Here is a 25,000-nt window from a genome sequence, read left to right as displayed (position 1 = left end):
ACTAGTCTACAGCTAGGAATTAACCACCATTGAATGCGAAGACCGACAACCGCCGAAACATCTATTCTATAAGAACATTTCTGAATGTTACTCTGAAGTATCCATTCTAACCAAAGACTCCAGGGATGCAGAGAGAATATCGGATGAACTTTCCAACAGAAAAGGACGATTCCAACAGAGATCACGGCGACACACTGAGCATAAATATAAATATTGATTGCAGTTGTTCCCGAATGAGTGAGCGTTCATGTGCAAAGGATTAGCATTTCAATTAATATAATTATCAACTGTGTAGTGTCTTTTGTCTTTCGTGCCCTTCTCAGTCCCTTTGTCTACCAAGCCGCCGGTTTGGCCAACTAGGGCACATCCAGATCATTTCCTTGTGACCATATCTACTTTGTTTGTTTGTTTATGCATTTCTGTGATTATTTACTTAGTTAGTAAATAAATGATTAAGACAATTGACATATGGATGATTTAGAGTAAAGACTGGGTTAGTGCAGATAACCAACGATTTAAGACGTTTGGAATGAGACTAACGTGAGGTAAAGAATGATTCATTAATAAGACTAATTGATCAGATATTAAAATATCTGAAAAGTCATATTAGGAAAATTATAACTTTGTACTCTGGTGTCTCTATTTCCCACCATGACCTTCTCCACAACATTCTCTCTCTCTCTCTCTCTCTCTCTCTCTCTCTCTCTCTCTCTCATATATATGACAACTGCAGGTTTGATGATGAAATTCATACTGAAACTTGGGGTTTTATATCTTGAACACATGACTGCTTAGTGATACTTAGACATATATAGAAACACACTGTTATTACAGAGGAAGTTACAGTGTTCTGGTCCAGTGTCTTTTCACACCACTACAAACACACAGACACACCCAGCCTCCACTAACACACTGACTGCCTGCTGTCAACCACTGAACAACTACTACTGATAAGATGTTTAGTTCAATGCTACATTTCACTAAACTGGTTGTTGACATTTAATAACAGTTAATAACAGTTAATAACAGTTAATAACAGTTAATAACAGTTAATAACAGTTAATAACAGTTAATAACAGTTAATAACAGTTAATAACAGTTAATAACAGTTAATAACAGTTAATAACAGTTAATAACAGTTAATAACAGCATATTTACCCAAGGTTCTAGATGTGATTGCTATTTTACGGCTATATATTATTTACATTGTCAGACATAACATAGCTACAGTGTAGTTACATAGTTACTGCAGGTGTACAGCATGGAACGCAGAGGAGGGCGCTGGTGGAGAAATATGAGGATTGGCTCATCCTAATGACGAGTATGAAGCGAGGGCCAGCCAACGAGAGTGAACAGGTCGCAGTGCTGGGTAGTATATGGGGCTTTGGTGACAAAACGGATGGCACTGCATCCAATTTGTTGAGTAGAGTGTTGGAGGCTATTTTGTAAATTACATCGCCAAAGTCAAGGATCGGTAGGATAGTCAGTTTTACGAGGGTATGTTTGGCAGCATGAGTGAAGGATGCTTTGTTGCGAAATTGGAAGCCGATTCTGGATTTAATTTTGGATTGGAGATGCTTAATGTGAGTCTGGAAGGAGAGTTTACAGTCTAACCAGACACCTAGGTATTTGTAGTTGTCCACATATTCTAAGTCAGAACCGTCCAGAGTAGTGATGCTAGTTGGGCAGGCGGGTTCGGGCAACGATCGGTTGAAGATCATGCATTTAATTTTACTAGCATTTAAGAGCAGTTGGAGGACAGTTGTATGGCATTGAAGCTCGTCTGGAGGTTAGTTAACACAGTGTCCAAAGAAGGGCCAGATATATACAGAATGGTGTCGTCTGCGTAGAGGTGATCAGAGAATCACCAACAGCAAGAGCAACATCATTGATGTATACAGAGAAGAGAGTCGGATCGAGAATTGAACCCTGTGGCACCCCCATAGAGACTGCCAGAGGTCCGGACAAAAGGCCTTCCGATTTGACACACTGAACTCTATCTCAGAAGTAATTGGTAAACCAGGCGAGGCAGTCATTTGAGGAACCAAGGCTGTTGAGTCTGCCGATAAGAATGTGGTGATTGACAGAGTCGAAAGCCTCTGCCTGGTCGATGAATACAGCTGCACAGTATTGTCTCGTATCGATGTCATGTCTACCACTAACCTACCCTCATATCATAACACTACATACAGAAATGTCTAACACTAACCTACCCTCATATCATAACACTAACCTACCCTCATATCATAACACTAACCTACCCTCATATCATAACACTACATACAGACATGTCTACCACTAACCTACCCTCATATCATAACACTAACCTACCCCTCATATCATAACACTACATACAGACATGTCTACCACTAACCTACCCTCATATCATAACACTAACCTACCCTCATATCATAACACTACATACAGACATGTCTACCACTAACCTACCCTCATATCATAACACTACATACAGACATGTCTACCACTAACCTACCCTCATATCATAACACTAACCTACCCTCATATCATAACACTACATACAGACATGTCTACCACTAACCTACCCTCATATCATAACACTAACCTACCCTCATATCATAACACTAACCTACCCTCATATCATAACACTACATACAGACATGTCTACCACTAACCTACCCTCATATCATAACACTAACCTACCCTCATATCATAACACTACATACAGACATGTCTACCACTAACCTACCCTCATTTCATAACACTAACCTACCCTCATATCATAACACTAACCTACCCTCATATCATAACACTACATACAGACATGTCTATCACTAACCTACCCTCATATCATAACACTAACCTACCCTCATAGCATAACACTACATACAGACATGTCTATCACTAACCTACCCTCATATCATAACACTACATACAGACATGTCTAACACTAACCTACCCTCATATCATAACACTAACCTACCCTCATATCATAACACTAACCTACCCTCATATCATAACACTAACCTACCCTCATATCATAACACTAACCTACCCTCATATCATAACACTACATACAGACATGTCTACCACTAACCTACCCTCATATCATAACACTAACCTACCCTCATATCATAACACTAACCTACCCTCATATCATAACACTACATACAGACATGTCTACCACTAACCTACCCTCAAATCATACCACTAACCTACCCTCATATCATAACACTACATACAGACATGTCTAACACTAACCTACCCTCATATCATAACACTAACCTACCCTCATATCATAACACTACATACAGACATGTCTACCACTAACCTACCCTCATATCATAACACTAACCTACCCTCATATCATAACACTAACCTACCCTCATATCATAACACTACATACAGACATGTCTAACACTAACCAAAGTGAGACTCAGGCATCTGAATATGTAAAAGTTTATTTACCAGATCCGTTGAGTGATGATGATGATGATGATGATGAGATTAATTTAGTTGTGGGTTGGTCTGTTGTTGTTGCTGTTGTTGCTGTTGTTGTTGCTGTTGTTGTTGTTGTTGTTGTTGCTGTTGTTGTTGCTGCTGTTGTTGCTGTTGTTGCTGCTGTTGTTGTTGTGGTGGGGGTGGTTGGTGCCACTGAAAACAATGGACACAAGTATGAAAATGCTTCCATAAGGTGAGGAGAGGGAGAGATGGAGAGATGAGGAGAGGGAGAGATGGAGAGATGAGGAGAGAGAGATAGAGAGATGAGGAGAGGGAGAGATGGAGAGATGAGGAGAGAGAGATAGAGTGATGGAGGCGAAGAAAGAGAGAGATGGAGGGTGGTTTCTCTTGTTCCTGTTTAGGTGTCTCTCTTTCCCACCATGTCCTTCTCCACAACTCTCTCCATTTATCTCTCCCCTTCATCACACCGTCTCTCCGTGTCTCACCTCTCTTTCACTCTCTCTCTCTTTCTCTCTCTTTCTCAAAATTATCACATGACAACAGCAGGTTTCATGATGACTGAACTTTGGGGTTTTATATCTGTGTTCTAGTCATGTCTGTGGTGGTGATGCTGTTGTTACCTTGTGTTCTTGTCATGTCTGTGGTGGTGATGCTGTTGTTACCTTGTGTTCTAGTCATGTCTGTGGTGGTGATGCTGTTGTTACCTTGTGTTCTAGTCATGTCTGTGGTGGTATTGTTGTTACCTTGTGTTCTAGTCATGTCTGTGGTGGTGATGCTGTTGTTACCTTGTGTTGTAGTCATGTCTGTGGTGGTGATGCTGTTGTTACCTTGTGTTCTAGTCATGTCTGTGGTGGTATTGTTGTTACCTTGTGTTCTAGTCATGTCTGTGGTGGTGATGCTGCTGTTACCTTGTGTTCTAGTCATGTCTGTGGTGGTGATGCTGTTGTTACCTTGTGTTCTAGTCATGTCTGTGGTGGTGATGCTGCTGTTACCTTGTGTTCTAGTCATGTCTGTGGTGGTGATGTTGTTGTTAATTTGTGTTCTAGTCATGTCTGTGGTGGTGATGCTGTTGTTACCTTGTGTTGTAGTCATGTCTGTGGTGGTGATGTTGTTGTTACCTTGTGTTCTAGTCATGTCTGTGGTGGTATTGTTGTTACCTTGTGTTCTATCATGTCTGTGGTGGTTTTGTCGTTACCTTGTGTTCTAGTCATGTCTGTGGTGGTGATGCTGTTGTTACCTTGTGTTCTAGTCATATCTGTGGTGGTATTGTTATTACCTTGTGTTCTAGTCATGTCTGTGGTGGTATTGTTGTTACCTTGTGTTCTAGTCATGTCTGTGGTGGTGATGCTGCTGTTACCTTGTGTTCTAGTCATGTCTGTGGTGGTGATGCTGTTGTTACCTTGTGTTCTAGTCATGTCTGTGGTGGTGATGTTGTTACCTTGTGTTCTAGTCATGTCTGTGGTGGTGATGTTGTTGTTACCTTGTGTTCTAGTCATGTCTGTGGTGGTGATGTTGTTGTTACCTTGTGTTCTAGTCATGTCTGTGGTGGTGATGTTGTTACCTTGTGTTCTAGTCATGTCTGTGGTGGTGATGCTGTTGTTACCTTGTGTTCTAGTCATGTCTGTGGTGGTGATGCTGTTGTTACCTTGTGTTCTAGTCATGTCTGTGGTGGTGATGTTGTTGTTACCTTGTGTTCTAGTCATGTCTGTGGTGGTGATGCTGTTGTTACCTTGTGTTCTAGTCATGTCTGTGGTGGTGATGATGTTGTTACCTTGTGTTCTAGTCATGTCTGTGGTGGTGATGCTGTTGTTACCTTGTGTTCTAGTCATGTCTGTGGTGGTGATGATGTTGTTACCTTGTGTTCTAGTCATGTCTGTGGTGGTGATGCTGTTACCTTGTGTTCTAGTCATGTCTGTGGTGGTGATGCTGTTGTTACCTTGTGTTCTAGTCATGTCTGTGGTGGTGATGTTGTTGTTACCTTGTGTTCTAGTCATGTCTGTGGTGGTGATGATGTTGTTACCTTGTGTTCTAGTCATGTCTGTGGTGGTGAGGTTGTTACCTTGTGTTCTAGTCATGTCTGTGGGTGGTGATGCTGTTGTTCCATTGGTTGGAACATATGAGTCACATAAGTTATATAAGTTATTATACATAAGACAGGGTGAGAGAGAGAGATGTAGGTGCGTGGTCTTTAGAGAGATCTGTCTCTTAGGGTAATATATGTACCAGTAGTGGAGTTTGAGGAGTCAGTTGTCATGGTGATATTTGTTGATGGGTGTGTCATGGAGAGGAGAGGTCTGGATGTGACTGGGCCAGGTTTGGGAGGAACAGGAGCTGTGTGTGTGTGTGTGTGTGTGTGTGTGTGTGTGTGTGTGTGTGTGTGTGAGAGAGTGAGTGAGTGAGTGAGTGAGTGAGTGAGTGAGTGAGTGAGTGAGTGAGTGAGTGAGTGAGTGAGTGAGTGAGTGAGTGAGTGAGAGAGAGAGAGAGAGAGAGAGAGAGAGAGAGAGAGAGAGAGAGAGAGACAGAGAGACAGAGAGACAGAGAGACAGACAGACAGACAGACAGACAGACAGACAGACAGACAGACAGACAGACAGACAGACAGACAAAGAATGTATCAAGACAAATATATATAGTGCCAAAATGTCACAGTAATCAGAAGCACACAAAAATACATTTTCAGACACCAACCTCTGACCACAGTGAGCCTGACTTCAGTTGGCTGATCATGTCCCCATGTATCCACTCCACACCAGTATGTATCAGCATCCTCTAGTGTCAGGTTAGTGATGGTCACAGTGAAGACTCTTCTCTCTGTGTCGTCACACAGTGAATATCTCCCTTGATGAGTCCACGCTGGGTGCCGTTGTTTTTGGGTTTGGATGACAACAACACTGTCTCTGTATGTCCCTTTAGAGAGGTACTTCTGGTATGTCTCATACCCCCGATCATAAGGACACTCAATGTGAGCATCTCCTCCTTCTGTTGCTCTGTTTGTAATCACCACTGACAATACACAGACCACAGCTACAACAGAAACACAGACACAGAGTTATAGTATGTACAGACATCCTCAGATTGTGTTATTGATAGACTCTCACATCACCGTCTTGGCAGCTCTGTACTAGTCTAATGTCTGGACATTGAGCATCAAGGGAAACATGTTTAAATATGACCATTACCTTGAATGTGACTTGTAATGAAGACCTGATCTGTTTAATTACTAATAAAGTTTGGTACTGGTCTACTGCTGAATGATAAAGTAAAGTACAGCATTGATTTATGAGTTCAGGACTCCAGCAATACAGTAAAACAGTGTTGAATGATAAAGTAGTAAAGTAATAAAGTACAGTATTGATCACTATGGTATAAAATGATACAAGTTCAGTATTGATCACTATGGTATAAAATGATACATGCTCAGTATTGACTGATGTGTTCAGTGAGTAACAGAGTGAGTATATGGGGTAAATGGCGGGCAAAGAAGGTGTTTAGTTTGTCTGAAAGCGTGACGTCGGTGTCCGTGACGTGGCTGGTTTTCTTTTTGTCGTCCTTGATTTCCTGTAGACCCTGCCACATACGTCTTGTGTCTGAGCGGTTGAATTGAGACTCCACTTTGTATATGGTATATGGCCACTTTATATAATCCCACTTTAATAATGTTTACATATCCTACATTACTCATATCATATGTATACCATCTATTGCACCCTGCCTACGCCGCACGGCCATCGCTCATCCATATATTTATATGTACATATTCTCATTCACCCCTTTAGATGTGTGTGTATTAGGTAGTTGTTTCGGAATTGTTGGAGTACTTGTTAGATTACTTGTCAGATATTACTGCACTGTCGGAACTAGAAGCACAAGCATTAACATCTGCTTGTCACGCCCTGACCTTAGAGATCCTTTTTATTCTCTAGGTTTGGTTAGGTCAGGGTGTGACTCGGGTGGGAAAGTCTATGTTTTCTATTTCTTTGTTTTTGGCCGTGTGTGTTTCCCAATGAGAGGCAGCTGTCTATCGTTGTCTCTGATTTGGGATCACATATAAGTTGTCATTTTCCTTTTGGGTTTTGTGGGATCTTGTTTTCTGTTTAGTGTCTGTGCCTGAGAAAACTGTTCACTTTCGTTTTCGCGTTTGTTATTATGTTTGAGTGTTTTTTGAAAATAAAAATCATGAACACTTTCCACGCTGCGCTTTGGTCCACTCCGTTCGACGAGAGCCATTACACTGCTAACCATGTGTATATGACACATTAATGCCATAGTTTGTCTCAACATTGGGGGCACCGTTTGTCACCGTTATAGTGCAATGAATGTATTGTTTGGTGTTCTGTAGTGACGTTGCTGGCCTGCATCCCCCACACATGTTGGAGGAAGTTTGTCCCAATAAGGTTTACATGTCAAAATCGATACTGTATTTTAGTTACACTGTTTATACACCACATATTTAATTTATATACTGGATTCTTGACATAGCTCACTCTAGTTTATCTACTGCTGTACAGATCATTCCTAGTTTATCTTGTGTAAATTCCCCTGGTGGACATATGTATAGATTGTATTATGATACTGCTACAGTCTTATTTGTGCATTATCATAAGAAACAAGCTCACCACTATTAACCTTTCTGCTACTTAAATACATGTGTTCATTTCCTTGTTTACTACATAAATATATGAGAGAGAGAACTCACCTGAGAGGAGACAGCAGGAGACAACATGGAGTATCTTCATTCTGGACAGTTACTCCTCAGTTACTATACTGTTAAAGTTACTTTACTACCACAGTTACTATACTGTTAAAGTTACTTTACTACCACAGTTACTATACTGTTAAAGTTACTTTACTACCACAGTTACTATACTGTTAAAGTTACTTTACTATCACAGTTACTATACTGTTAAAGTTACTTTACTACCTCAGTTACTATACTGTTAAAGTTACTTTACTACCACAGTTACTATACTGTTAAAGTTACTTTACTACCACAGTTACTATACTGTTAAAGTTACTTTACTACCACAGTTACTATACTGTTAAAGTTACTTTACTACCACAGTTACTATACTGTTAAAGTTACTTTACTACCACAGTTACTATACTGTTAAAGTTACTTTACTATCACAGTTACTATACTGTTAAAGTTACTTTACTATACTACCTACTTGCACAGGTCCACAACAGCTGTCTGTCAGCTACTAGTTTGACAGCAGAGTTTCTGAAATGATCTTTCTTCCACGACTACTCTCCCCCCCCCCCAGTTCAGAGAGACGGAGGTTGTAGTGATGGTGGAGGTGGAGGGGGTGGGCACTATCCTACACATCCTGTTTATTTCTCTGAAATTACCTCAGTGTCTGCAGGTATATGTGTGCTGCAGAATGAAACTGGTTCAAATCGGCCAGAGTTTAGATTTCTAAACCACCAGACAACTCAGCTAGCTGTGGTGACTAAGTGTTAAAACTGTCAACTTCTCTGTTCTAAAGTTACCATGTTTGTTTCAGCAGAGGAGGAACACATTGTTGAGATGATGACAATATAGTTAAATTATACATCAATATATTTTATTACTTTTTTCTGACATTTTATTACATTGATCCACATATGTTCACAGTGATTGAGAAAGTATGGTGCAGAATGGACTTCTAAAAGTACAAATGTTACAAAGAATAACATTTTACTAACACTCTCCTGTCTCTGTGTCAATGTAATGGTGTCATCATTTCAGTTTGGGTCTGTTATGTTGAGGGTTTGGTAGGTGGAGTCTTGGGTTGTTGTGTTGAGGGTTTGGTAGGTGGAGTCTTGGGTTGTTGTGTTGAGGGTTTGGTAGGGGGATTCTTGGGTTGTTGTGTTGAGGGTTTGGTAGGTGGAGTCTTGGGTTGTTGTGTTGAGGGTTTGGTAGGTGGAGTCTTGGGTTGTTGTGTTGAGGGTTGGGTAGGGGGAGTCTTGGGTTGTTGTGTTGAGGGTTCGGTAGGTGGAGTCTTGGGTTGTTGTGTTGAGGGTTTGGTAGGGGGAGTCTTGGGTTGTTGTGTTGAGGGTTTGGTAGGTGGAGTCTTGGGTTGTTGTGTTGAGGGTTGGTAGGGGGAGTCTTGGGTTGTTGTGTTGAGGGTTCGGTAGGTGGAGTCTTGGGTTGTTGTGTTGAGGGTTTGGTAGGGGGAGTCTTGGGTTGTTGTGTTGAGGGTTGGTAGGTGGAGTCTTGGGTTGTTGTGTTGAGGGTTTGGTAGGTGGAGTCTTGGGTTGTTATGTTGAGGGTTTGGTAGGTGGAGTCTTGGTTTGTTGTGTTGAGGGTTTGGTAGGTGGAGTCTTGGGTTGTTGTGTTGAGGGTTGGTAGGGGGAGTCTTGGGTTGTTGTGTTGAGGGTTCGGTAGGTGGAGTCTTGGGTTGTTGTGTTGAGGGTTGGGTAGGTGGAGTCTTGGGTTGTTGTGTTGAGGGTTTGGTAGGTGGAGTCTTGGGTTGTTGTGTTGAGGGTTTGGTAGGTGGAGTCTTGGGTTGTTGTGTTGAGGGTTTGGTAGGTGGAGTCTTGGGTTGTTGTGTTGAGGGTTTGGTAGGTGGAGTCTTGGGTTGTTGTGTTGAGGGTTTGGTAGGTGGAGTCTTGGGTTGTTGTGTTGAGGGTTTGGTAGGTGGAGTCTTGGGTTGTTGTGTTGAGGGTTTGGTAGGTGGAGTCTTGGTTTGTTGTGTTGAGGGTTTGGTAGGTGGAGTCTTGGGTTGTTGTGTTGAGGGTTTGGTAGGTGGAGTCTTGGGTTGTTGTGTTGAGGGTTTGGTAGGTGGAGTCTTGGGTTGTTGTGTTGAGGGTTTGGTAGGTGGAGTCTTGGGTTGTTGTGTTGAGGGTTTGGTAGGTTGAGTCTTGGGTTGTTGTGTTGAGGGTTCGGTAGGTGGAGTCTTGGGTTGTTGTGTTGAGGGTTTGGTAGGGGGAGTCTTGGGTTGTTGTGTTGAGGGTTTGGTAGGTGGAGTCTTGGGTTGTTGTGTTGAGGGTTGGTAGGGGGAGTCTTGGGTTGTTGTGTTGAGGGTTCGGTAGGTGGAGTCTTGGGTTGTTGTGTTGAGGGTTTGGTAGGGGGAGTCTTGGGTTGTTGTGTTGAGGGTTGGTAGGTGGAGTCTTGGGTTGTTGTGTTGAGGGTTTGGTAGGTGGAGTCTTGGGTTGTTATGTTGAGGGTTTGGTAGGTGGAGTCTTGGTTTGTTGTGTTGAGGGTTTGGTAGGTGGAGTCTTGGGTCTGTTATGTTGAGGGTTGGTAGGTGGAGTCTTGGGTTGTTGTGTTGAGGGTTGGGTAGGTGGAGTCTTGGGTTGTTGTGTTGAGGGTTGGGTAGGTGGAGTCTTGGGTTGTTGTGTTGAGGGTTTGGTAGGTGGAGTCTTGGGTTGTTGTGTTGAGGGTTTGGTAGGTGGAGTCTTGGGTTGTTGTGTTGAGGGTTTGGTAGGTGGAGTCTTGGGTTGTTGTGTTGAGGGTTTGGTAGGTGGAGTCTTGGGTTGTTATGTTGAGGGTTTGGTAGGTGGAGTCTTGGGTTGTTGTGTTGAGGGTTCGGTAGGTGGAGTCTTGGGCTGTGTTGAGGGTTTGGTAGGTGGAGTCTTGGGTTGTTGTGTTGAGGGTTTAGTAGGTGGAGTATTGGGTTGCTGTGTTGAGGGTTTGGTAGGTGGAGTCTTGGTTTGTTGATATAATATAATAGATGATCTATGCTGTCAGAAGGAGGGTCTAGAGAAGTCAGATCAATTTTTTTTATTTAGTGAAGAATAAACAGAACTATATACAATTAAGATAAAATCACATTATAAAACCACCACAATAAAATGATGACAGATTTATATTAAACCAAAAAACATCCTGCAACGTTCTGATGAGTGTCCTCGACTGTACACATTCCCCTTAACACAACACATCCCCCTGGTCCAGACACATTCCCCTTAACACATCACATCCCCCTGGTCCAGACACATTCCCATTAACACAACACATCCCCCTGGTCCAGACACATTCCCCTTAACACATCACATCCCCCTGGTCCAGACACATTCCCCTTAACACATCACATCCCCCTGGTCCAGACACATTCCCCTTAACACATCACATCCCCCTGGTCCAGACACATTCCCCTTAACACATCACATCCCCCTGGTCCAGACACATTCCCCTTAACACATAACATCCCCCTGGTCCAGACACATTCCCCTTAACACATCACATCCCCCTGGTCCAGACACATTCCCCTTAACACACCACATCCCCCTGGTCCAGACACATTCCCCTTAACACATCACATCCCCCTGGTCCAGACACATTCCCCTTAACACATCACATCCCCCTGGTCCAGACACATTCCCCTTAACACATCACATCCCCCTGGTCCAGACACATTCCCCTTAACACATCACATCCCCCTGGTCCAGACACATTCCCCTTAACACATAACATCCCCCTGGTCCAGACACATTCCCCTTAACACATCACATCCCCCTGGTCCAGACACATTCCCCTTAACACACCACATCCCCCTGGTCCAGACACATTCCCCTTAACACAACACATCCCCCTGGTCCAGGCACATTCCCCTTAACACAACACATCCCTCTGGTCCAGACACATCCCCCTTAACACATCACATCCCCCTGGTCCAGGCACATTCCCCTTAACACAACACATCCCCCTGGTCCAGACACATTCCCCTTAACACATAACATCCCCCTGGTCCAGACACATTCCCCTTAACACATCACATCCCCCTGGTCCAGACACATTCCCCTTAACACACCACATCCCCCTGGTCCAGACACATTCCCCTTAACACAACACATCCCCCTGGTCCAGGCACATTCCCCTTAACACAACACATCCCCCTGGTCCAGTCACATTCCCCTAAACACATCACATCCCCCAGGTCCAGACACATTCCCCTTAACACATCACATCCCCCTGGTCCAGACACATTCCCCTTAACACATCACATCCCCCTGGTCCAGACACATTCCCCTTAACACAACACATCCCCCTTGTCCAGACACATTCCCCTTAACACATCACATCCCCCTGGTCCAGACACATTCCCCTTAACACAACACATCCCCCTGGTCCAGACACATTCCCCTTAACACAACACATCCCCCTGGTCCATACACATCCCCCTGGTCCAGACACATTCCCCTTAACACATCACATCCCCCTGGTCCAGACACATTCCCCTTAACACAACACATCCCCCTGGTCCAGACACATTCCCCTTAACACAACACATCCCCCTGGTCCAGACACATTCCCATTAACACATCACATCCCCCTGGTCCAGACACATTCCCCTTAACACATCACATCCCCCTGGTCCAGACACATTCCCATTAACACAACACATCCCCCTGGTCCAGACACATTCCCCTTAACATAACACATCCCCCTGGTCCAGACACATTCCCCTTAACACATCACATCCCCCTGGTCCAGACACATTCCCCTTAACACATCACATCCCCCTGGTCCAGACACATTCCCCTTAACACATCACATCCCCCTGGTCCAGACACATTCCCCTTAACACAACACATTCCGATGGTCCAGCCACATTTAATGCCTTATTTCATCTAGTCAGCTCAGGGATTCGAACCAGCTACCTTGCTGTTACTGGCCCAACACTCTTAACTGCTGGGCTACCTGCAAACCATAATAGATGATCTTTGTTGTCAGGAGGAACGGTCTGGAGAAGTCAGATCGTTTTTTTTATTTAGTTAAGAATGTACAATCATAAATACATTTAAGACAAAATAACATCACAATAAAATTATAATTATAATTATTATAATGCTCATCATCATCATAATCTACTGGGTGGCTGCACTCATATTGAACAATTTAAACTGCGATGGCAGAGTTTGTTGACTCCACCCCTATATCACTGTCAGTTTTGAGCAGGACATTTGGAGTTTGTTGACTCCACCCCTATATCGCTGTCAGTTTTGAGCAGGACATTTGGCGTTTGTTGACTCCACCCCTATATCGCTGTCAGTTTTGAGCAGGACATTTGGAGTTTGTTGACTCCACCCCTATATCACTATCAGTTTTGAGCAGTACATTTGGAGTTTGTTGACTCCACCCCTATATCACTGTCAGTTTTGAGCAGGGCATTTGGAGTTTGTTGACTCCACCCCTATATCGCTGTCAGTTTTGAGCAGGTCATTTGGAGTTTGTTGACTCCACCCCTATATCACTGTCAGTTTTGAACAGGACATTTGGAGTTTGTTGACTCCACCCCTATATCACTGTCAGTTTTGAGCAGGGCATTTGGAGTTTGTTGACTCCACCCCTATATCACTGTCAGTTTTGAGCAGGACATTTGGCGTTTGCATCCGAGCTCCTAAATTTTCCATAAAGTGATACCTCCGCTCAACCGGGCAAGACATGCAAACTGACTGTCACTGAGAGAACAGGAAGTAGCTAAGTGACTGTGAGTGTATGTATCTTGTGATTGGTTGCCAGTGACTCAAGTGTCTATGGGTATGCTGCCCGTGGAGTGGAAGGGAGGAGCCTAAGAGGAGCAGAGTGGATGATTGACAGTAGAGTAGGTGGGGCTTTGACAGCTCACAGTAGCATAGTCACATGATGAAGTGCCCTCTGTAGTAATGGCAGCGTTGGCCTCATTGGGGCAGCTGCCCTCTTTAGAGATGGTGGCAGTTGCTTCGTTGGGGCTACTGGGAGTCTTGTGGATGTTGACGCTGGCGTAGTGGGGAGAGTCAGAGTAGCTTGTGGGTAAGTTGGCGATGGCGTAGATGGTGGAGGTCGCAGCATCTGAGTCTGACTGTAGGGGGCGCTCCATTATCTCCTCATAGTCACCCTCACCATGACAACCCTGGAGAGGAGGAGGAGGAGAGAGGGAGGATTAGAAGGAAGAGAGGAGGAGGAGGAAGAGAGACAGATACAAAGAGAGAAAGCGAAAGAGAGAGAGAGAAAGACTGAGAGAGGGGAGTAGAGGAAGAGGGGACAATAGTATGACAAAAAAAACACACTCAAGGATTTCACTCAGTCAAAAAATAATAATTAAAATACAGACACTGACCCATTCATTGTTTCCTGTGTTTGGGTTCACTCTGTGTGTTGAAGAGACAGATCCTGTGGAACACAACACACAGATATCACTCGGACAGACAGACAGACAGACAGACAGACACAGACACAGACACAGACACAGACACATAGAATCAGGCAAGGCTCAGACACTCCTCAGTGACTATTCATTCTCTATTTCTCAATCAGGGACAATTGATGATGTGGATTTTATGCTAATTGTTTTATCTGAAAGGAAAACTGAGAAATTGTAAAAAAGGGGAACTGATAAAATCATTTATAAGGTTAAAGATAATGATTAAATAATTCTCCCCGGAAATTTAACCATTAGGGATTAGAGGATATGTAGCATGTATAAGGAATAATGAAAGTATTAAACATAAGTCCAACTAGGTTGAGGGAAAGAGAGGAATGTGTGTGCCTAAGAAAACACCTAGAAACAATTAAACTGTGTTTGAACCGACCCGGCTAGAGCTCTGAGAAACGTAAGATAGGACAGGGAGTACCCCTCCAGGTTTCCCTAATCTCAGGGGAATGGAACTGTCGGCTGGGTAGTGATAAACAGTGGTGAGAACTCTGGAGAAGAAGATAACTCTCCTAATGTCCGTGTGCATGTGTGTGCGTAAGTAAGGAGCATGGTATAAAATGGATGTCTTTGAATATGAACTGGAGAGTGCTCTCGTGAATAAACATTGATTTGACAATTGTAAACTGGGAATTCTGTCTGTTTCATTGAAACCAGAACTTTACACACTCTGGGTTGCAGAATGATTAGATTAATTGAAATGTATGAACATTGATAACAAAATTCCATATTAGGAGCTTACTCTAATTTTATGGACCTGCGTGTGTGTGTGTGTGTGTGTGTGTGTGTGTTTCTCACCTGTGACCTTGTATCTCCATCGGTGGACTATGATCAGGCTGATCACCAACAATAACACTGCCAGACTAAAAGACACCATGATGACAACTGGGGTACCTGGAACACACACACACACACACACACACACACACACACACACACACACACACACACACACACACACACACACACACACACACACACACACACACACACACACACACACACACACACACACACACACTGTTACGGAACAGATTAGAAAAACCTACTGTTACATTATACCTGCTAACTCTAGGGGTTGTGGTAACTGTTCTGTAACCTGACTAAGTGTTCTGTAACCTGACAAGGTGTTCTGTAACTTTACAAGGTTGGTCTTTAACCTGACAAGGTGTTACTAGGTGTTCTGTAACTTTACAAGGTGTTCTGTAACTTCACAAGGTGTTCTGTAACCTGACTAAGTGTTCTGTAAACTGACTAGGTGTTCTGTAACCTGACAAGGTGTTTTGTAACTTTACAAGATGTTCTGTAACCTGACTAAGTGTTCTGTAACCTGGCTAAGTGTACTGTAACCTGACTAGGTGTTCTGTAACCTGATCAGTGGTTCTGTAACCTGACTAAGTGTTCTGTAACCTGACTAGGTGTTCTGTAACTTTACAAGGTGTTCTGAAACCTGACTAGGTGTTCTGTAAACTGACTAGGTGTTCTGTAACCTGACTAAGTGTTCTGTAACCTGACTAGGTGTTCTGTAACTTTACAAGGTGTTCTGAAACCTGACTAGGTGTTCTGTAACCTGACTAGGTGTTCTGTAACCTGACTAAGTGTTCTGTAACCTGACAAGGTGTTCTGTAACTTTACAAGGTGTTCTGTAACCTGACTAGGTGTTCTGTAACCTGACAAGGTGTTCTGTAACCTGACTAGGTGATCTGTAACCTGACAAGGTGTTCTGTAACCTGACTAGGTGTTCTGTAACCTGACAAGGTGTTCTGTAACCTGACTAGGTGTTCTGTAACCTGACTAGGTGTTCTGTAACCTGACTAGGTGTTCTGTAACCTGACAAGGTGTTCTGTAACCTGACTAGGTGTTCTGTAACTTTACAAGGTGTTCTGTAACTTTGCAAGGTGTTCTGTAACTTTACAAGTGTAACGCAGCGCCCCGGAGACACAGCACGCAGAGCCCGCGCAGGATACCCTGGACCGAAACGGCGTACCGGAGACCAGACACGCTGAGCATGCACAATACGCCCTGGCTGGATGCCCACACTCGCATGACACTTTCGGGGGGCTGTCCTATAGCGCACCGGGCTATGGGCACGTACTGGCGACACCGTGCGCTTAACCGCATAACACGGTGCCTGACCAGTAACTCGCTGCTTACAATAAGCACGAGGAGTGGGCTCAGGTCTCCAACCTGACTCTGCCACACAACCCGTGTGCCCCCCCCCAATTTTTTTTGGGGGGGGCTGCCTCTCGTACCTGTCGCGCTGCCGTGCTGCCTCCTCATATCGCCGCCGCTCAGCTTTCGCTGCCTCCAGCTCTGCCTTGGGGCGACGATATTCCCCAACCTGTGCCCAGGATCCTTTTCCGTCCAAAATCTCCTCCCATGTCAAGGAGTCCAGAACTCGCTGCTGCCCGATACCACGCTGCTTGGTCCTTGGTTGGTGGGTGATTCTGTAACGCTCGTCGTTGGAATGAGAAGAGGAGGACCAATGCGCAACGTGGTATGTGTCCATGTCAATATTTTATGAATCAACTGAACACTGAAAATACAAAATAACAACGTGAAAGACAGAAACGAAAACGAAACAGTTCTGTAATGGTGCAGACACACAACAGAAAATACAATCACCCACAAAACACAATGAAAAACAGGCTACCTAAATATGGCTCCCAATCAGAGACAACGACTGACACCTGCCTCTGATTGAGAACCATACTAGGCCAAACACATAGAAAAAGACAACCTAGACATACAACATAGAATGCCTGTCACGTTCCTGACCTGTTTTCTGTTGTTTTTGTATGTGTTTAGTTGGTCAGGGCGCGAGTTGGGGTGGGCATTCTATGTTATGTGTTTCTATGTTGGGTTAAATGTGTTGCCTGATATGGTTCTCAATTAGAGGCAGGTGTTTGACTTTTCCTCTGATTGAGAACCATATTAAGGTAGGCTGTTCTCACTGTTTGTTTGTGGGTGATTGTTCCTGTGTCTGTGTCTGTTTGCACCACACGGGACTGTTTCGTTTGTTCGTTCGTTTGGCTAGTCTTTCCTGTTTGTGCGTTCTTCGTGTCTATGTAAGTTCTCAAGTTAAGGTCTGTCTACGTCGTTTTGTTGTTTTTTTCTATTCAAGTGTTCTTCTATGTTCGTCTTTGCTTTAATAAATATTCATTATGTCTACATACCTCGCTGCGTGTTGGTCCGATCCATGCTCCTCCTCGTCCGAGGAGGAGGAATATGACGAACCTTACAATGCCCACCCACATCACACCCTGACCAAACAAAACATAGAAACATACAAAGCAATCTATGGTCAGGGCATGACAACAAGGTTGTCTGTAACCTGACAAGGTGTTCTGTAACCTGACAAGGTGTTCTGTACTTTGCAAGGTGTTCTGTAACCTGACAAGGTGTTCTGTAACTTTACAAGGTGTTCTGTAACCTGACAAGGTGTTCTGTAACTTTACAAGGTGTTCTGTAACTTTACAAGGTGTTCTGTAACTTTACAAGATGTTCTGTAACCTGACAGGGTGTTAGGTAATTTTACAAGGTGGTCTGTAACCTGACAAGGTGTTCTGTAACTTTACAAGGTTGTCTGTAACCTGACAGGGTGTTAGGTAATTTTACAAGGTGGTCTGTAACCTGACAAGGTGTTCTGTAACCTGACAAGGTGTTCTGTAACCTGACAAGGTGTTCTGTAACCTGACAAGGTGTTCTGTAACTTTACCATGTGGTCTGTAACCTGACAAGGTGTTCTGTAACCTGACAAGGTGTTCTGTAACCTGACAAGGTGTTCTGCAACCTGACAAGGTGTTCTGTAACTTTACAAGGTTGGTCTTTAACCTGACTAGGTGTTCTGTAACCTGACAAGGTGTTCTGTAACTTTACAAGGTGTTCTGTAACCTGACAAGGTGTTCTGTAACCTGACAAGGTGTTCTGTAACCTGACGAGGTGTTCTGTAACCTGACAAGGTGTTCTGTAACCTGACAAGGTGTTCTGTAACCTGACAAGGTGTTCTGTAACTTTACAAGGTGTTCTGTAACCTGACAAGGTGTTCTGTAACCTGACAAGGTGTTCTGTAACCTGACAAGGTGTTCTGTAACCTGACTAGGTGTTCTGTAACCTGACAAGGTGTTCTGTAACCTGACAAGGTGTTCTGTAACCCGACAAGGTGTTCTGTAACCTAACAAGTGGTTCTGTAACCTGACAAGATGTTCGGTAACCTGACTAGGTGTTCTGTAACTTTACAAGGTGACACTGCATACAGACATGTCTATCACTAACCTACCCTCATATCATAACACTAACCTACCCTCATGTCATAACACTAACCTACCCTCATATCATAACACTAACCTACCCCTCATATCATAACACTACATACAGACATGTCTACCACTAACCTACCCTCATATCATAACACTAACCTACCCTCATATCATAACACTACATACAGACATGTCTAACACTAACCTACCCTCATATCATAACACTAACCTACCCTCATATCATATCATAACACTAACCTACCCTCATATCATAACACTACATACAGACATGTCTACCACTAAACTACCCTCATATCATAACACTAACCTACCCTCATATCATAACACTACATACAGACATGTCTAACACTAACCTAGCCTCATATCATAACACTACATACAGACATGTCTACCACTAACCTACCCTCAAATCATAACACTAACCTACCCTCATATCATAACACTACATACAGTCACGTCTACCACTAACCTACCCTCATATCATAACACTAACCTACCCTCATATCATAACACTACATACAGACATGTCTAACACTAACCTACCCTCATATCATAACACTACATACAGACATGTCTACTACTAACCTACCCTCATATCATAACATTACATACAGACATGTCTAACACTAACCTACCCTCATATCATAACACTAACCTACCCTCATATCATAACACTAACCTACCCTCATATCATAACACTACATATAGACATGTCTAACACTAACCTACCCGTCATATCATAACACTACATACAGACATGTCTACCACTAACCTACCCTCATATCATAACACTAACCTACCCACATATCATAACACTAACCTACCCTCATATCATAACACTACATATAGACATGTCTAACACTAACCTACCCTCATATCATAACACTAACCTACCCATCATATCATAACACTAACCTACCCTTCCTATCATAACATTAACCTACCCTCATATCATAACACTAACCTACCCTCATATCATAACAGTAACCTACCCTCATATCATAACACTACATACAGACATGTCTAACACTAACAAAAATGAGACTTGTACATTCAAATTTGTAAATGTTGATTTACCAAATCCGTTGAGTAATGGTGATGATGATGGTGATGATGGTGATGATGATGGTGATGGTGATGATGATGGTGATGATGATGATGATGGTGATGATGATGATGATGATGATGATGATGGTGATGGTGATGGTGATGGTGATGATGATGATTGTGAGATGAAGGTGGTTGTGGCTGGAAGTGCTGCAGTTGTTGATCTTGTGATGATGGTGGTTGGTGCCACTGAAAACAATGGAAACAAGTGGGAAAATGTTTAAGCAAGGTGACTAGAGGGAGAGAGAGAGTGATGGAGATGAAGCGAGAGAGAGATGGAGGGAGAGAGTCACAGGGAGAAAGAGAGAAAGAGAGTAGTAGAGAAAGAGAGACAGAGACAAATGGAGAGAGAAAGAAATAGAGAAAGAGAGATAGAGGGAAAGAGAGTAATAGAGAGAGAGAGAGAGAAAGAGAGAGAAAGTAATAGAGAGAGAGTAATAGAGAGAGAGAGAGTAATAGAGAGTAATAGAGAGATAGAGATTGATAGAGAGAATGCACTGAAAGAAAAAGCCCGCAGAGCATTGTATGTAATAAAAATGAAATTATTAATATCAACATCCCAATTAGAATTTGGACCAAAATATTTGATACTGTAATCTTACCAATAGCTCTTTACGGAAGTGAGGTTTGGGGACCACTCAATATCCTGGACTTTAAAATGTTGGACAAACATCCAATTGAAGCCCTACATGCAGAATTCTGTCAGACAATTCTACAAGTCCAGAGAAATACACCAACTAATGCATGTAGGGCAGAATTGGGCCGCTTTCCAGTGGTAATGAAAATACAAAAAAGATCATAATAATTTTGGCTCCATCTAAATTCAAGTCCAAATTCAAGTCTGCAATTTAAAGCACTTCAAACCCAAGAGCTGAGCCCAGAAACGAGCCCTCTCAGTCAGCTGGTGTTGGACCTAACCAACCAAGCTGACACCAGCACTGCTTCAAAAGAAAGATTTCCAATAAACAAAATCATGAACCAATCAAAGGACTCATATTTACAACATTGGAAAAACAAAACAAAATCCCAAAGCCGACTAAATTTCTATCTGACCCTAAACAGAGAATATGAATTGGCTTCGTATCGCTACTCTGTCAGAGATATGAAGCAGAACCAGATCCTTACCAAGTACAGGCTGAGTGACCACCGTTTGGACATAGAAACCGGCAGACATGAAAAGACATGGCTACCCAAAGAGGAGCGTGTATGTGGTCACTGCACAACAGGGGAGGTAGAGACAGAGATGCACTTTCTCCTTTAATGTGAGAAATGTTCCTCACCAAGAGATTCATTATTCACAGAAATGACTACATTTATTCCAAATTGTAACTTATTAAACCCAGAAGAAAAACTCAAAATACACATAGGCGAAGGAGCAATGGCTTCTCTTGCAGCCAAATATGTATTTTCCTGCCATAGCCTGAGGGACACTGAATAATAACATCTGCATAGTAAACAGTAACTTACTTATTATTAGTATTATTGTTACTATTATTATTGTTGTTGTGATTATCATTCCACATTGTATGGGTAGTAGGGTGATGGTAATGATAGTAGTTTAGTGATGATGGTGGTAGTAGTAGTAGTAGTAGTAGTAGTAGTAGTAGTAGTAGTAGTAGTAGTAGTGATTGTGGTAGTGGTGGTAGTATTAGTAGTAGTAGTAGTAGTAGTAGTAGTAGTAATGATGGTGGTGGTAGTAGTAGTAGTAGTAGTAGTAGTAGTAATGATGATAGTAGTTGTGGTAGTAGTAGTAGTAGTAGTAGTAGTAGTAGTAGTAGTAGTAGTAGTAATGATGATGGTAGTTGTGGTAGTAGTAGTATTATTAGTAGTAATAATAGTAGTAGTAGTAGTAGTAGTAGTGATGATGGTGGTGGTGGTAGTAGTAGTAGTAGTAGTAGTATTAATGATGATGGTAGTTGTAGTAGTAGTAGTAGTAGTAGTAGTAGTAGCAGTAGTAGTAGTAGCAGTAGTAATGATGATGGTAGTGGTGGTAGTAGTAGTAGTAATAGTAGTAGTAGTAGTAGTAATGATGATGGTAGTGGTGGTAGTAGTAGTATTATTATTAATAGTAGTAGTAGTAGTAGTAGTAGTAGTAGTATTAGTAGTAGTAGTAGTAGTAGTAGTAGTAGTAGTAGTAGCAGTAGTAATGATGATGGTAGTGGTGGTGGTAGTAGTAGTAGTAATAGTAGTAGTAGTAGTAGTAGTAATGATGATGGTAGTGGTGGTAGTAGTAGTACTACTAATAATAATAATAGTAGTAGTAGTAGTAGTAGTAGTAGTAGTAGTAGTAGTAGTAGTAATGATGATGGTAGTGGTAGTAGTAGTAGTAGTAGTAGTGATGATGGTGTGGTGGTAGTAGTAGTAGTAGTAGTAGTAGTAGTAGTAGTAGTAGTAGTAGTAGTAGTAGTAGTAGTAGTGATGATGGTGGTGGTAGTTGTAGTAGTATTGATGATGGTGGTAGTAGTAGTAGTGGTAGTAGTAGTAAATATGATGGTGGTAGTAGTAGTAGTAGTAGTAATGATGATGGTAGTTGTAGTACTGATGTAATGGTGAAGATGACAGTTATTTAGTTATAAGTTAGTTATCCTTTACCGAACCTCAACCCCGTATCCGGGATCACCCCCCACCCCCCCCACACTGATTAGCATCGCTAGCATAGCGTCACAATTAAATAGTAGCATCTAAATATCATTAAATCACAAGTCCAAGACACCAAATGAAAGATACAGATCTTGTGAATAAAGCCACCATTTCAGATTTTTAAAATGTTTTACAGGGAAGACAAAATATGTAAATCTATTAGCTAACCACGTTAGCAAAAGACACCATTTTTCTTTGTCCACCATTTTTTCTCTCCACCAGTAGCTATCACCAATTCGGCCAAATAAAGATATTGATAGCCACTAACCAAGAAAAAACCTCATCAGATGACAGTCTGATAACATATTTATTGTATAGGATAGGTTTTGTTAGAAAAATGTGCATATTTCAGGTATAAATCATAGTTTACAATTGCACCCACCATCACAACTCGACTAGAATAAATACACAGAGCAACGTGTATTACCTAATTACTAATCATAAAATATTTCTTAAAAATACACAACTCACAGCAATGGAAAGACACAGATCTTGTGAATTCAGACAATATTTCAGATGTTCTAAGTGTTTTACAGCGAAAACACAATAAATCGTTATATTAGCATACCACATATGCAAACGTTACCAGAGCATTGATTCAAGCCAAAGAGAGCGATATCGTTATCATCGCCAAAATATATTAATTTTTTCACTAACCTTCTCAGAATTCTTCCGATGACACTCCTGTAACATCATATTACAACATACATATAGAGTTTGTTCGAAAATGTGCATATTTAGCCACAAAAAAACGTGGTTATACAATGACAATACTAGCAAAACTAGCCTGAAAATGTCGGTCGCCATCTTTCACAGTGATCTTGTCTCATGGATAACTATTCATAAACTTGACTAAAAAAATATAAGTTGGACAGCAATCGAAAGACAAATTAGTTCTTAATGCAATCGCTGAATTACATTTCTAAAATTATCCTTACTGTGCAATACAGGGTTCGCCAAGCGAAGCTATACCAAACAAAATGGCGGAATATGCGTTTAAAATTTTTCGACAGAACAACGATTTATCATCTTAAATATTTCTTACTATGAGGTGATCTTCCATCAGAATCTTGGGCAATGTATCCTTTCTTGGGTCTAATCTTCTTTTGGTCGAAAGATGTCCTCTTGTCCGTCGAAATGCCCACTAACGTTCGACCGGTACTGGAAACGTGCCCATCGCTTCAAAGTGCACCACAAAGAAATGCCTCAAAATCGCACTAAACGGATATAAATTGCTATAAAACGGTTTAAATTAACTACCTTATGATGTTTTTAACACCTATAACGAGTAAAAACATGACCGGCGATATATAAGTGGCTAAACCAAAGCTTGGAAAGAGAGGAGGTCCAACGTCCATCGTGCGTCAGGCGCAGGGAGCAAAAGGACGGTACATCCGGTCTTTGCCGTTTTATACAGGCACTGATTGCGCAATCGACTCCATTCAAATTGTCACCACTTACTGACATCTAGAGGAAGGCGTGGGCAGTGTTTGTATCCTCATAGGATTTACAGGGACTTTAAAACTGACCTGGAACCAGAGGCCAAGATTTCTGAAATCTCACTCACTGGGAGGAAAAGTGCTGTAGAATGAGTTCTGTTTCACTCAGAGACATAATTCAAACGGCTATAGAAACTAGAGAGTGTTTTCTATCCAATAATAACAATAATATGCATATTGTACGAGCAAGAATTGAGTACTAGGCAGTTTAATCTGGAGAGCAAATTATGCTAATGCGAAACTGCGCCCCCTATATTCTCAAGAAGTTATAGTTTCATATTCCATGTTTAGCTTTTTAAATTTATTACATTTCTACTACTGACTTACCATTTTATTGTTGTTATTTTTGTATTTAATTTTGTATTATTATGTACTATCATTTTATATTATTATTTGTTATTGTTTTTAATTTTATTACAATGTACTGTATATTGTATACATTGTTGCTTTGGCAATATTGAAACAATGTTTTTCATGCCAATAAAGCAGCCTGAATTTGAATTTGAATTTGAATTAGAGAAAGAGAGTGATAGAGAGAACAAGAGAGAGAGAGAGAGATCACGAGAGAGAGAGAAAGAGAGGGATAGCTCACCCTATCTCCCTGTCTCTTTCATCCACCTCCATCTCTCTCTCTCTCTCTCTCTCTCTCTCTCTGCAGGTTTCATGATGGCATTCATACTGAAACTTGGGGTTTTATATCTTGAACACATGACTGCTTAGTGATACTGAGACAGATATAGAAACACACAGTTATTACAGAGGAAGTTACAGTGTTCTGGTCCAGTGTCTTTTCACTCCACTACAAACACACAGTTATTACGCAGGAAGTTACTGTGTTCCACTACAAACACCCAGCCTCCACTAACACACTGACTAACATACAGCCAAATATGTATTTTCCTGCCATAGCCTGAGG

General features: G+C 42.1%; 1 protein-coding gene across 1 annotated transcript in view; it reads right to left on the bottom strand.

Annotated features, from left to right (window-relative positions):
- LOC120042156 (polymeric immunoglobulin receptor-like) overlaps positions 1-25,000 on the bottom strand; it is a 33,025-nt gene that overhangs the window by 4,080 nt on the left and 3,945 nt on the right. Inside the window, exons 4-5 of the mRNA XM_038987017.1 lie at positions 14,466-14,518; positions 13,995-14,258 (exon numbers count right to left, since the gene is read on the bottom strand). Of these exons, the coding sequence (XP_038842945.1) occupies positions 13,995-14,258; positions 14,466-14,518 (317 nt within the window). The remainder of the gene's footprint in view (positions 1-13,994; positions 14,259-14,465; positions 14,519-25,000) is intronic.

This window comes from Salvelinus namaycush, unplaced genomic scaffold (genome assembly GCF_016432855.1).
Source record: "Salvelinus namaycush isolate Seneca unplaced genomic scaffold, SaNama_1.0 Scaffold624, whole genome shotgun sequence".
Classification (NCBI taxonomy): Eukaryota; Metazoa; Chordata; class Actinopteri; order Salmoniformes; family Salmonidae; genus Salvelinus; species Salvelinus namaycush.
This window is presented reverse-complemented; position numbering and strand designations above follow the sequence as displayed.